This window comes from Bos indicus x Bos taurus, chromosome 26 (genome assembly GCF_003369695.1).
Source record: "Bos indicus x Bos taurus breed Angus x Brahman F1 hybrid chromosome 26, Bos_hybrid_MaternalHap_v2.0, whole genome shotgun sequence".
Lineage (NCBI taxonomy): Eukaryota > Metazoa > Chordata > Mammalia > Artiodactyla > Bovidae > Bos > Bos indicus x Bos taurus.
The window spans coordinates 15136423-15152229 of record NC_040101.1 but is presented as its reverse complement, the minus strand read 5'-3'; the positions used below and the strand labels follow the sequence as shown (position 1 = coordinate 15152229).

Below are 15807 nucleotides of genomic sequence, written 5' to 3'. Positions count from 1 at the left end.
GAATACTGGAGTGAGTTGCCATTTCCTTCTCCAGGGGAATACCTACTCTAGGCCAAGCTCTGTACAAATGTATTAGTATTAGACCATGGTATACTCATACTAATACCTTTGTACAGAGCTTGGCTTAGAGTAGGTATTGAATAAATAAATGAAGGAATAAATGAGCATAATAAATCGTGAAAGCATTCCTCTACTGTTTTCTTCTCTGTGTTCATAGAGATTATAATTCCATTATATGACTGATCGTATTCAGTGATAGCTATGTGTATCAGTCTCTCCCACTGAACTGGGAACTCCCTCTACTTCTTGTTTGTTTTTCTGTCAGTGCCTGCATCTAACATAATCAAGGGCACATAATGTTTAATAAATATTTGTTCCAGTGAGTATATCTACATTTTAAAAAACTTACTACAAAGAAGATAGAAGTTCCTCATGTATTTTCAATATTCTTTGCAAACACATGGTATATATTAACCACTGGGATAGCCACATGGAATTCTTCTTCCCGCTCCTGATTGTTTTCTTTTATGTAGAAAAAACTTTACTGGTTTAACTCTCCTAGCCATCCCCCAGAACTCCTTCTTTCTTATTCTAAGGTAGAGAGGAGTGATTCAGTCTGATTGTTGAGTTTGGAAGGATAAACTGAAGACCAGCTCCTTTCTTTGCCTTATCTCTTGGAGTCTGGCCTGCCTTACAGTGTGTGTTCTACTTTGCTCCTCTATCCTTTGAGTTTTACAGTGGTAGGACTTCATGGGAGAGAGCTTTTGGCATCTGCCTTTAATGGTGTGAGTTAGGTTAGTCTAATTCTGGGTTCAGTATTAGTAGTAAATCCTTTGTGTATAGATACAAGCCACATTCTCTAGTGTCTGCTGTATTAGTAGCAAACATGACATCTTGGCTTCCCTTCTGCCTTCCTCGTTTCTCAGATGCACAGAATTCAGGTAGCAAAGAATAGACCCCTTCAAACTTCCAACACCTATTATTTGTTATTATTAATCAATACCAGGATAACCAAAATACAATTCTTCATCATGAATTTTTATTTACTCCAAATAGTAACATACCAGACGACTTGAAACATTTCGGGCTTTTTCTTACTCACAATACTTAGAATGGTTTTACATTTTTAATAATCAATGTTTGTACTGGTTTAATGCAACAGGAAGTTTGTTTCAGAAATGAAGCTGCAGAATCAACAGCCTGGATTTTCTTTCTTAGCATTTGAAGATAGTATGGTTTTGTGAAGAGCATATTTGCAATGGAAACTGCACAAAAGTTAATATATACCTGCTACTGAGAGACTCTAAATGCATTTATATGAAGTAATAAATCAATGCTGTTGCCTCTTCAATGAAAAAGTCATCCAGTTAAGTTAGTTGTAGAGGTCACATTGGTGGTCCTTAGTGCAGGGAGCCAGCGTGAGGAACTCCGCCCATGGCAAAGGTCATGAGGAAGGAGGCTCGGTGTACACAAAGGCGGGATCGAGCCTCAGGAATCCCCCTGGAAATTCTCGAGCATCTACCCCCAAAACCAGAGTCTGCCTACTTTACTGCTTTGTGCTCTCACCTACACCTCTGACTTTATGGGGGGCTGTCCCCCACCACCATTTCTCTCCCTTTCTCGGAAAAAGAGTTAATTTACAGCTCCAGTTAATAAAGTTCCTGGGTGTGACAAGGGTGTTTTAGTTCACAAACTCCTTTGGAAGTTCTCTAGCCTGCCTGAATAGGTTTTTCCAGCCACATGTGATTGTTCAGAGCCTCCCAACTGTGAGAGGTATGAGGTGTTCTAAACTGTCTAAATACAGATTCCTTTGAGCAGTTAAAAGATTGATTAGAAATTGTATTGGTGAAGGGTTTTTCACTTTTTGGGCCAATGTTTGCTGCTAAGTTTCCATATCCCTTACCTACTGTGTCCCTGGAAGTGTATTGAATAATATAATTGGTGTATAGGAATGTAAATAATAGCTTTAATGTTTGTAACCTTGGACCTTTGAGTTAATTCTTTTCTTGTTATAGCCCACCACACCTTTGCCCTATAGGAAAGCAACTTTATCTAATGCTTTCGGAGGGTGGCGCCTGACTTTAGAATAATCACCTTTAGAGAAAAATAAGTTTTCTGAAGAAAGGATCATAAAATGTTAACAGGCCTCCTGGCCAGAAGATGATGTAAATCACCTAAACTTTTGCATATGATAAGTTTGCAGGAAGAAAGCCTGGCTTACTGCTGACTCTACCCCTTCCCCCATTATCCTCTATGCACAACTTAAGGTATAAAAACTACTTTGGAAAATAAAGCGCGGGCCTTGTTCACTGAAGCTTGGTCTCCCCATGTCGTTCTTTCTCTCACCTTCTGGCTGAATTCCCATCTGGAGCGTGGAGGCTCATCAAGCCTACTAATTTTGCCTGGGCTTCTAAGATCTGACCAGGGAGGCCTTAATGTCTCCTGTCCTTTGGGAGAACGGGAGGACGCCTGTGGCCTACGTAGGTGATGCAAATTCCTTGTCTTGGAATTTTATTGGCTTTCCACGTAAACCAAGTTATTCAGCCTCTTCTCTCCACTGAATTTTCTCACTGAGCTATCCTTATTTAACCACTCTTTGTATCTTTAATTCTATCGTATCCTGATCACTGAAGCCGTCTCCCCTTTGAATTCCTTGGATCCACCTGGGCTGGACCCCAGCACCTTAGATTTATAGGAAGGTATAAGCACATGATGATGTTAGAATACTTCTAACCTCTCTGAAAGATACACAGATAAATATGTATATTTACATATGTATATATTTTTTATTTTACCAAATATGAATAGTTTTAAATTATGAGAGTAGACTATGTTGATTAAATAAAAAAAATATAGACATTACAATCATGTAAAACATCAGTCTCCTCTCTCATGTCTTGTTAAAAGTTTGACACGTATCCTGTCAGAGTTTATAGTCTGTGTGTGTGTGTGTGTGTGCACACCTGTGCATTTAATATTGGTCTGTAGTTTGCTTTATTACTTAGAAAACAGATATTACTCATTAATACGTACTGATCAACTTGATTCTTTTTAATGCTGATGTATAAAGATGCCATATTTTGTAAGCTTCCTCCCATTGATGGATGGGAGGAAGTACTTAAATATTCATAATTAGAAGCATTTTTATAAATGTATCCTTAAATACTGTGGAAGTGTTTCTGTAACATCATTTAGCAGAGTAATAAGAATTGTTATCTAGTCTATATTGAGGAAATAATGCACATTTACGTTGCAATACTCTTGATTATCACAGTAATAAACTCCAAGTAGACAGGTGTAACAAAATCTCAGTTCTAAAGTTTCTAGAAAATACTAGTCAAAAATTAGTTATCTGTAGCCAACCCCTATCATCTCTTTAGTTTTTAACATTTATAAAATATGAAAATCCTCATTTAATTCCAGGATCATTCTTAGCTATGTATTTTGTTGAATATTTCTGTTGACTCTGCATTTTTCTGGTCAAACTTCATCATTTATTCACTAGCAGAAGTGCCTTTACAGCATTGATTATGTAGCCTTCAAGCTAATAGAAATCCCCTGTTTCGTGAATTCCTGGCACACACAGTAGTTATTAAAACTTCAAGTAAATACAAGGGAAATTTTTATGGTAGAAGTCAGTTGACTATTTTAAATGTTATATTCTGATATATATGTGCCTGTTTGTAAATGTCCCAAACTTTGAAATAATTTTGCTTATTATATGAGCCATATATAATATTAATCATTTCCAAAGTTCATTTGTCCCTTTGATATCATAGTGCACATTTTTTTTTCACTTTCACATGTTTATCTTTAGAAACAACCCCTTTTGGTTGTGGGATGGGGAAGGTGATAGAAAATACCTGGTGAAAGGCGATGCCTAATCCACCCAAACCAGGATTTGTAGTAATGGAGGTGCTGGTAGCACTCCTCTCTTTTACTTCCTTCTCAGTAGGTCTCATCAGTTCAGCCTTACCCTCCTGTGGAGGTTCCTACCTGTCTGCTGATGGCCTGGACTGAAGGAATGCATAATTAGAAAACTGAAATTCTACTTTCATAGAATGAACTTTGAAACCCATGCTCATAAATAAATTGTGTATGAAAGAGCATGACATATATATCTTTAAAATGGAGTATTTTGTGTTTAAATGGCACTGAAATAATTTTCATATGAATTACTATAGAGAAATTATATTAAGAATGTCACAGCGTGAAAAACTAGTGAAAAGTAGTAAGGATTGCTTATTAAACCTCTAGTGTGATTAAGGTAACCAAAAAGGATAAGATTCATAGACTTAACATGTTAGGTCTAAAATTCCATGTGTCAGAAATGGCATCAACATGGAATGATAATCTGGGAGAAATTTGTAGTACTTATGATGAACAAAGGGTAACAGTTTATCAAAAATTAACAGATAAAAAGTCAGCAAGAAAACACTAAAAATCAGTAGTTTTTAAGTTATGTATTTATCCAACAAGCATGTATTAAACACTTGCTTTTCCCATACACTTTGCAAGTTACAGGGATACCAAAGTGAATAAGACAAGGTAATTCAGTTATATATCTTATTATTTAAGTGCAGATTAAAACTACTGAATATCAATTTTTTTATCAAATTTTGAAAGATATACTTAGATGACCATACTGGAAATTGGCCACAGTATGGTACAGAGATAATTTACTCATTGCTGTGGCAGTATACATTGCTTGTATTTGGAATGCAGTTTGATGTATACAAGTTATTGTAAGCATCTTTAAAATGTTTATGCCATTTAAAGCAGTAGTTTCACTTAGCTGTATCCCAAGGGAAAGAATCCAAAGCATAGAGGAAGCTTTATGAACAGAGGTGTTCATAGAAATTTATTTATGGTAGAAAAAAATAGGAAGAACTTAAATGCTGTACTATAAATGAATGATTAAATTAACTGTGTTATAGCCACTTAAACTACTATATATTTATCTTAAATGGTATTAATTGGCAAATGTAATTAACTGGGGGAAATATATATGACAGTATAAGGCAAAAGAAAGAACTAGAAGGCAAGATTACATAATCAATATCATATGGAAGTAAAAGACCTGAGATGAAGCATACCTACATTTTAATCTCATTGAATTTGTGTACTAGGACTTTGGGTGAAAATTGTCCTCCTTTCTAATTAAATAGTATTTGTTTATATTTCTATAACTAAAAAGAGTGTTCTTTTAGTTAAGGCTTCTCCATGGCACTAAGAGGTAACTGAAAAAAAAATGCAATGATGCAAGAAATTATAAAAATACATGGAACATACATTTTGCTCAACTATCAATGTTGGCCCATCCTCATCAATATCTGATGATTCAGAGAAAGGAGACAGTAACCAGTGCAAACTGCCCTTAGTTACTGTGCAGTAGGTGAGGGAAGCTTTTCTTGACTCCTGTAGGCAATCAGTCTATGCACTGAAGCATGAGATCTGCTTACCATTATAGAGCTCCAGCCTAGCTGCAAATACATAAATATTCATACCATTAGCACCCAGCCTCCTTTAAAGCTAGCAACAGTAATCTTTCCTTTAAGTGAGATCTGAATTCTACAACTTGGTTATAGGCTGAATTGTGAAATGCTTCCTATAATTCATCTTAAATGCCATCCTTAACTTAAGTAGTCTCTCCTCCTCCTTGTTAGCTAACTAAAATGGAAACCAGTCACCACCCAATTCTGATGGGCATCAGAGCTCTGACCAAACCATTTGAACTGAAAGGTGAAAAAGGGCAAGTATTGATGGCATAGTGGGAAGAACGATCCCTACTGTTGTATGTATTTGAAAAGATATATATATTAAAATGAACATTGTATAGCAGCATCTATGGTATATTGTTCCTCTCCGTTTAACTTTACACTTACTTTAAAAAAATATTTTTTGCGAGGGACTTTATGCTTGTGTAAACATCTAATGCTCCAAATCATTAACTTTTTCTCTCTTTGCAACTTGAGCATTCCTTCAGAATTTTTATTCACTATTAAATTCCTACAAGTTCAGAACACAGTGAACTTCATATATATTAGGTATTGTTTCTCAATCCATTCTTATTACTATTGTGTTTTTTTTCCCCTATCTAGGTGTTAGTTCTTAAGTACAATAATATAGTGAGGACCTGTGAACTAGGCTAAAACATTACCAGTATCTTGCTATGGGGTCCTCCATTAACCCACACTCCCTTCTTTACCTCAGATGTAATTGCTGTCCTAGAGTGTTTCATTTGTGTGCGTGTGTGTGTGTGTGTGTGTGTGGGGTATGACTTACTTAATTCTTTCCTTGCTTATATATAATTTTCTTTGTTACTTTATGATTTACTAACTTTATGTCATATATTCATAAATGTAATCTACCTGTCATTTATATGCCTGCCAAAACAAAATATTGGTTATTTTTGCTTGTTTTTGAGTTATGTACAAAGGGTATCATTCTGTCCAGGACTTGCTTTTTATTCACTTGTTTCTAAAATTCATCCATGTTGTTGAGTATAGATATGTGAACATGCTTTTTCTCTTTTCAATGCACATTTGAGTTTTCAGTTGTTGTTGTTGCACGCAGTGCTGTTTTGATCATCCTGGTGCACACTGCAAGAGTTTCTGTAGGATATATGCCTGATGGAGTTGCCGAGTATAAGACATGTAAATGTTGAACTTCACAAGGTAGCGACAAGCTTTCTGTCGAAGTGATTAAACCATTTATACTTCCATTGGCACATTACCAAATTCCCCAGTGATCTATATTCTCTTAAATGCTATATTTTCAGATTTCTTATGCATTAAAAATCTCTGTCCCAACTTATGAAGTTTTGTTTGGTTTTCTTCCTGCTGTTGTGCTTGGGTACGTTTCTTACTCTTACGACGGCTGAAATCATCAGTCATTTCTTCTTGTGGTTATCATTTTTGTGTCTTGTTTAAGAACTCTTTCCCTACCTTAGATCAGAAGGTTATTCTCCTGTATTTTCTTTAATAATTTTTAAGGTTTGTGTTTCACATTTAGGTCTTTAGTTTATTTGGGACTAATTTTTGCTTACATTCCACAGTAAGATATAGCTTTATTTTTCTCCATTTATTGAGTAGTTTGTCCTTTCTCTAGTGATCTGCAAAACCATCTCTTATTTAAAAATAATAATCAGAATAACATTTGTGAATCTATTTTAAGATTCTGTTTTCTATTCTGCTAAATTGGTCAACATTCATTTCTTTCATAACTGTCTTAATTATTGTTAAATGCACGCTATTAACTTTTAACTAGTTAATTACTGTTACTTTATAATGAATCTTAATCTAAAGCAGAATACTTCCCTTTATACTTCTTTGTCGTCATCAAGAATATCTTGGCTGTACTTGACCCTTTGCTTTTTTATGTACATTTCCAAATCAGCTTAAATCCATGAAAATCTTTTATGATTCCACTCATCCTACAGTCTCTTTTGAGGGATTTTACATCTTTATTAAGCTGAGATTTCTCGTCTGGAAACTTAGAATATACTGGGTTTTTTTGTCCTAATCTTTTAATAAAAATCTTTTGTGAGTTTTATTTTTAGATACCTTGTAGTTTTAAGTGTAAATTTTTAATGACATCAGTATTCTCTTTATTGCTGGTGCATGGAAATATAACAGATTTTTGTATGTTGATTTTTTGGCCACTATCTTTGTTAAACTCTATTTTTTTAAGTTTTATTATAGAAGATTTAGAGCACATACAAAAGTAAAAAAGTAAAACATAGTGAATCCTAGGTACTTATCACTTAACTTTCAGTTGAGTTCAGTTGCTCAGTCATGTCTCAATTTTTGTGACCCCATGAACTGCAGCACGCCAGGCCTCCTTGTCCATCACCAACTCCAGAGTATACTCAAACTCATGTCTATTGAGTTGGTGATGCCATCAACCATCTCATCCTCTGTAGTTATCCCCTTCTCCTCCTGCCTTCAGTCTTTCCCAGCATCAGGGTCTTTTCAAATGAGTCAGTTCTTTGCATCAGGTGGCCAAAATATTGGACTTTCAGCTTTAGCATCAGTCCTTCCAATGAACACCCAGGACTGATCTCCTTTAGGATGGACTGGTTGGATCTCCTTGCTGTCCAAGGGACTCTCAAAAGTCTTCTCCAGCACCACAGTTCAAAAGCATCAATTCTTCAGCACTCAGCTTTCCTTATGGTCCAGCTCTCACATCCATACATGACTACTGGAAAAACCGTAGCCTTGACTAGACGGACTTTTGTTGGCAAAGTAATGTCTCTACTTTTTAGTATGATGGCTAGGTTGGTCATAGCTTTTCTTCGAAGGAGCAAGATTTTTTAATTTCATGGCTGCAGTCACCATCTGCAGTGATTTTGGAGCCCCCAAAGATAAAGTCTGTCACTGTTTCCCCATCTACTTGCCATGAAGTGATGGGACTGGATGCCATGATCTTCGTTTTCTGAATGTTGAGCTTTAAGCCAACTTTTTCACTCTCCTCTTTCACTTTCATCAAGAGGCTCTTTAGTTCTTCACTTTCTGCCATGAGGGTGGTATCATCTGCATATTTGAGGTTATTGATATTTCTTCCAGCAGTCTTGATTCCAGCTTCTGCTTCATCCATCCCAGCATTTCTCATGATGTACTCATGTAAGTTAAATAAGCAGGGTGACAATACACAGCCTTGACATACTCCTTTCCCAATTTGGAACCAGTCAGTTGTTCCATGTCCAATTCTAACTGTTGCTTCTTGACCTGCATACATATTTTTCAGGAGGCAGGTCAGATGGTCTTAACAGGTGGTCACTTTAAGAGTTATCAATTTGTATTACTTGAAACATATCATACATATTATTATCTTATTATGTCTGTAAAAAAGTACTTTAAAAAATATAACTAAAATCCATTATTACACATAAGGTAATTGACAACAAATAACAATTCATCAAATATTGTCAGTGTTCAACTTTCCAATTATTTATAAATGTCGTTATTTTGTCTGTGTGAATTAAGTTCCAAATAAGGTCCACACATGACAAGCAGCTGATATTTTAAATCTCTTTTAATCTAAAAGCTCCCTCTACTTAAAAAAAATTTTTTTGACATATAATTGATTAGTGATGTTGTGCATCTTCTCATTTCCCTGTTAGCCATTCATATGTAGTATTTGGAAAAAATATCTGTTCAAATCCTCTGCCCATATTTTAATCAAGTTGTTTAAGAGTATAAGCCATTGTAGAATGTCTCTCAATTTAGACTTATTTGTTCCTTAGAGATTAGATTCAGGTTAAATAATTTGGGACAAGAATAATATATAATTAAGATTGTGTCCTCAGAACATTGCATCAGAAGGCATATAATGCCAGTTTTGTTTCATTTTCAGTTATGTTAGGTTTGATCGCTTAGGTAAGATTGTGTCTGCCAGGTTACTCCAATGAGAAAATAGTCTTTTCCATGGATATTTACTAAATGATATAGGGGATGACTCAGACCTTGTGCATAGCCTTTTCCCAGGAACTTTTCACGCAGTCATTTTAGCGTCCACTAATGATGCTTCCCGAGTCAATTATTACATAGGTGGTTGGAAAGTGGCAACTTTCTCATAATGGAACTCCTGTTCATTTGTTAGCTAGTAAAACTCTGGGGGAAAAAAGACAGAAGTTCCTCTTCTTGTTACCCCATTCTTTTAATTTCTCCTTTTTAGGATTTTCTGTGGACTCATGAATTTCTTTTTATGTCATGTGTTATAAATACATTATTGTCATTATTTTTGATGCTCAAATTGTCCCAGATTTGGATATAGGCAGCCCCTTGAACTAAATTTCTCTGTCTTTAGACATGTTTCTTTAGTTTTTGGTCGATTTCCTTCCTTCTTGTGCAACAAACTATTCTAGGCTCACCTTGAATATTACCCACCTCAGCCCTGGGATAAATTGTTTCAAGGAGTCCTGGTATCTTTTGTTGGTACTGGTTTTAGAAACTAAGATTAGCATGCTAGATGTGCTCATTACTACTGGGTGTTGCTTCCAAGTACTTTAAATGGACAGAAATAAAAATGCCATTTTTTTTAAATCATAAATTTTTATACTGATTTCTTCCATTCAAATCCAAAATGAGTTTTTTTTCCCTCCATCCATTTTCTATGTGCATCTTCCTTTTCCTAGTGAAAACTCTGGTTTGTAACAATATCAATGTAATTATCCATTTCTTATAACTTTCTAAAATAATTTTAGAATAACTAGCTGTGTACCCTCACTAACAACAAAAGTAGTAAAATTTAAGATTCCATTGTAATTCTTACTGCCTTACAACATATCTCACTGAAGGTATATAGACTACTATTTTTGAAAATTACTTGAGTTCTTTTTAATTTTTATCTGTGATTATTAGTTTGAAAAACTAATTTTCTAAATTTTTCTTAAAAAAGCTAGATTTATTTTGTTCTGTTTGCGTTTAATTCAGCTGTCATTTTGTGTTAAACTTTATGGTTCTTTTTCTCAACTTTATTTAATTTTATTTGTCAAGTATATAAATAATCATCATGGTTCAAAAGTCAAAAGTATATAAAAAGAGATACACACAGATGAGTTTCATTTTATTCCTTATTTATTGCACCCCATTTTCACTCACTGTTATAGGTGATCAACTTTGTTAGTTTCTGCTTCATCTTTCTGTGTTTCTTTTTATCTTCATTTTTTATACTATATAATACTCCATTATATGGATGTGCTATAGTTTATTCAGCCCATCTCTTAAGGATGGACATAGGCTGTTTACAGTATTTGGTGATTACAAATACTAATGCAGTAAGAACTTTGTGCATATATTGTTTTGTACTTACAGGGTGTATTACTGGTGGTGAATGGTGAAGTCAAAGGAAAAATTTAAATGTAGTTTTGTTAGATACTACCAAATTCTTCTCCTTTGAAGTTTAACCATTTTAAATTCCCCTATCAGTGTTTGAGTACACATGTTTACCCACAGCTTATGAAAAAAATGTGTCAAGTTTTTGGAGTTTTACCAATCTGATAGATGAGACATGATATCCCTGTGTAGTAAACTTTCAAGTCGTTATTATGAGTAATACTGAGCACTTTTCATATGTTTAGGGATGATTTTTATACTTTTTCTGTGAACTCACTTTTTATGACTTCTTCAAGTTTTAATCAGCCTTTTGGTCTTTTTTCCCCTTGATTATAAATTTCCTTTACATATTAGAGAGATTAGACTTTTATCAGTGATATATGTGGCAAGTATTTTCTTTAAGATTGTCATTCATCTTTCTACTCTACTCATGTGTTTTGCTGTGCAGTTTTAAAAAAAATTGAATACTCTTAAATTTCATTTATATTTTGAACCATAGTGAGAAAGTTCTTGAACACTATTAACTTATAAAGGAATTTCCCTGTTCTTTCACTTTCACTTTGTCCTTACATAGTTTTATTATTTTTGCACTTAAATCTTTGATCCAGTTAGAGTGTATTTTGATATGTGCTGTGAGATAAAGAGGCAGTTTTAGCTTTGACAGTCCATTTATTGTCACATAGCAGATAGCTCTCTAGTTATTCTAACACAGCTTATTAAAAAAGTCCATCTTTTCTTTTTACAGTGATTTTAGGTGACTTTTTTAGCATATGCTAAATGTCCATTTGTTTCTTAAGCTATTTCTATCTTCTGTGTCCCACTGGTCTATTTATATGTCAGTACTACACTTTTTAAATTATGAAGGAGTGATGGTATGATCTAGTATCTCATAGAGCTAGTTATCCTTCTTTGTTTTCTCTTTTTTTTAGAACTTTCTTGAAAAAAAATTCAAGATTTTTTTCTAGACTGTTCTCTTCTTTTAATATATGAACTTTAAAATCAATGCACCCAGCACCAGGGGAAAAAGTATTAGTAGTTTTTCTTAGGATCAAGTAAAATTTTATTTAACTGGGGATAGTAACCATTTTTCTGATGTCCTATTCATGGAAAAACCCTGAAGGAGAAAATGGACACCCACTCCAGGATTCTTATCTGAAAAAATCCCATGGACAGAGGAGCCTGGTGGGCTACAGTCCAAAGGGTTACAAAGTCAGACGCAACTGAGCAACTAAGCAAGCCATCCATAAGAAATTCAAGTTAGTTATTTGACAAGTTAGTTGGTGACAATGAAGCCTATTTATTTTTGTTTGCTAATTTTATATCTTGTCACCCTACTGAATTGTTTTATTATTTGAGTTGGTTTTATCAATGATTCTTGGGTTTTCAAAGTATGTTTTTAAATCATCTGAAAATTAGGTAGCTTTATTTCTTCTTTCATCTTTCAAATTCTTATTCCTTTAATTATTTTTGCTAGACTAATTTTAATGGATAGAATATAGAAAATTAAAATCTCTTCCCAAATTCTTTAATGTTAACTTAAAATTGTGATGATAGAAGCTACAAATCTGCCACTATTCATTTAATAAAGAATTATTATAAAACTTATTGCTGAACTAATTACTTAAGTGAATTTTTCCTTTAAAACAGACTTAAAAAAGAATTAGAACTTTATAAGGAAGACGACATGCAAAGTGTTCATGATGCTCTCCAAACAGAAATAGAATTTTTGGAGTTGGTAAGCTATCACTGATTGTTTAACTTTTGTTTAGCATTTTTTTTTTACCTATTGATAAGAATGTTTTTACTGTAATAAATTTCATTAAATTAATGTTCTGCCCTTCACATGGGTTTGCACTAGATACGAAAAACAAAACAGCAACAAGCAAAACTAAAGTAAAAATATGAACCTGTGAAATGTTCTGAGTCTTGGAAAATTGATGCTGCATAAGACAAGTTATATTTAAAGAGAATATAAATTAAAAAAAATTTAAACCTGACCTCACAACATCCCCTTGACTGAAACTGTTATTAGAGGATTAATGCACTGAAGAAGTTTAACTATCATAATGCTTAAAAGCTTTTTGTTTTTCTTAGGAATAAATTATACTTCTATTATATTTGACCCTAAAACTTTCTTATTACAGATTTTTATGATTTCAAGAATTTTGGATTCAATTATTGAAAACCTATTTTCAGATTGTGTGGGAACACTTTGAATTGCTTTTAACCTCTTTGGTTGTTTATAAAATGAACAAGTATTTGTCATGCTCTGTTTTAATAGAGGACATACATAGCTAGCTTTAAAGCATGTTAAAATATAGTTTTAATTTAATACAGTTTGTTTTCTTTCATATTTATTTTCCAGAAACATTTTCTTGTTCAAAATTTTCCAATAGATTGTGTTAGGACTTATATTTTATAGGATTTATATCTTTATTAAAACTTTCAGTAGTAAAATTTAGAAATGCCCAGTTGTGCTAAATTTACATGAATTTTATGTAATTCTTTTATTAAGAATATCATTTGTTTCATGAAAAATTGTATGTTTTTGTTTCAGACATTGGCACAGAAAGATCATCAGGGAACAAATAACTTGTAAAGAATTGATCAACTATCCTAAGATTTGGTCAAAGCATCTTAGTATCAGATCTTTGTGGTAGATACATGAATGATACCCATTACAACAGATTGTTATGGAAAACTTGAGGTTAAAAATATTTAGAGTTGTTTGATATCTAGAATTGATATATTAGAACTCTAAAATATAAGTTTTGGTCTTGTTACCTACTGAAACTTAACGGTTTTTATGTGGTTTGATTGTGTTTCTAAAGGAATTAAAAAGGAGAAACAGATATTGTGTTCTCAGATTTTTTATTCACCCTGACCCTTAAGCTGATTTGTACTTTCTGATGTTATTCATTCTTTGTTTGCAGCTTACCTTGGATCAAATCAAACACATATAGGTGGAAAAGATTATAGACCCAATTTTTGTCAGTACCATTTGCACCAGCGAAGATGTTTACTTTGATTTTAATCCTTTGTAATCACAAGGTGATGTCTTTTGACAGAGGCCTTCTGAGGCCTTTCATCTTGAGCAGCCAGCTTTCTCCACTTTTCTCTAAATATATCTATAGATTTGAGTCTGGGGGCACCTGCAGCCACTTTCCAGCACTTTGTCCTGCCAGTTTTATTCCTAATGCCAGTGTTGGTTAGAATGAAATAAGTCATTTACTTGGGGAGTAACCAAGTCTTCTTGGTTGCTTCTTGGATGTTTCTTGGCCATCCAAATGTTTCTTGGATGGCCATAGTCTTCTTTTGGCCATCAGGATTCACTTTTGCTGATGTCCTAAAATATTGAAACTGAAAACAGTGTACTTATGTTTGGATCAACCTTGGTACTGTCACTAAATTTCCCACATCAGATCTTTCTGCTGTTGGAAGTCCTAACTAGGAAGAAAGGTATGTTTTCATCAGTTTCTTTAAAATTTTTAAATTATTTTTAAAAAAAAATCTTTGAAGTATACTCGATTTACAACATTGTGTTAGTTTCAGGTGCACAGTCAAGTGACTCAGTTAAACATGTATACGTATTCATCATGTCAGATTCTTTCCTGTATAGGCTGTCACAGAGTAATGAGTAGCATTCCTTGTGCTATACAGTAGGTCCTTGATGGTTATCTCTTTTATATATAGTAGTGTGTGTTTGTTAATCCCAAGCTCCTGATTTATCCCTTCCCTCCATGTTTCCCATTGTGTAACCATAGTTTGTTTTTGATATTTGTATGTATTTTCATGTATAACTCAAGACTATATATTTGTGGTGGGAAGAAAGAAGGAAGCAGGAGTAAACAAAGAGGAAGAAATAAAAGGATATTTATTACATTCTCTTTTTTTACCTAGTTGGAACTATCAGAATTAGAAGTCATATGTCATAAGTACAAATTACAAATATTATATAGGCTTCTACAGTTCTGCCTGTGGTTATCATTCACTGTATCGATGTACATATAGCAATATAATCATGGCACAAAAAAAAGTATATTGAAACTGTTCAACAAGGCCCTAAATTGTGGTTGGTGGGGAGGGAAACAAAATCTATTTTAAGATATATCTCAAAGTACTGAATGCAAATGTTTTGTGATTGTAGTTGAATTAGTTTGATATCAAATATGAGATGTTTACAAATGTCTTAGATATATTGATATTAAGGTAGTATTGTTTCAAATCAAATCTTATTTGGGCATAACTTTTTGTATAGGTTGCTTTATATCCTTATTTTTTTTTAAGTAGCAAAGTTAAAACTCTCTTTTGAGATGTGTAGCAGTTGCCATCTGTTTAAGTAATTTGCATATTTAGAAGTTATTTTTATTTTGATTCTTTAAATATTTAATAGTAAATTACTTTTGCTTAAGAAGAAAAAAAAGTAATGGTACCAGGGAATTGCAGTCTATTTTATATGCAAATATAGAGTGGGAAGTGGTTACTGGGATTAGTCATAACTTCACTTCTGTCTTATTTTAGTCCATTTATCTAACCACATTCTAAGTTCTGAGTCTTGTGAATATTTATTATTAAATGTGTATCATATCATTAATATGCAGGGTAAGTTTACATGTAAAGCCTTTTTATCAGTGACTTTTGTTCATTATTGATTTTGTAGCTAAAATATTAATGTGAAGTAGAGATCTGCCTATTATTTATATAACTTACACAGAATGGCATACATGCAGAATAAACTTACTGATGTAAAAATCTTTTCATGAACGTGTATATGGACTATCTAGATTGAATATTCAGTAATGGAGTCAGAATTCTTATGAACTGAATTTGAGAAAAATGGAAGGCTCAGAACATATTTTCATTATTTCAGAATGTTTAAAGTGAATATTTTAAGATTTAAACTAATTTTCAAGCAGTCAAATGATTGTTTTAAGATTGCATGGTAGACTACACTGCTCAAGTAATATCA

General features: G+C 33.4%; 1 protein-coding gene across 1 annotated transcript in view; it reads left to right on the top strand.

The window, feature by feature from the left end:
• Nucleotides 1-13633, top strand: part of CCDC172 (coiled-coil domain containing 172) — a 57595-nt gene extending 43962 nt beyond the window's left edge. Inside the window, exons 8-9 of the mRNA XM_027528410.1 lie at nucleotides 12486-12573; nucleotides 13396-13633. Coding sequence (XP_027384211.1) covers nucleotides 12486-12573; nucleotides 13396-13437 — 130 coding nt within the window. The 3' untranslated portion in view covers nucleotides 13438-13633. The remainder of the gene's footprint in view (nucleotides 1-12485; nucleotides 12574-13395) is intronic.
• The last annotated feature ends 2174 nt before the right edge of the window (nucleotides 13634-15807 follow it).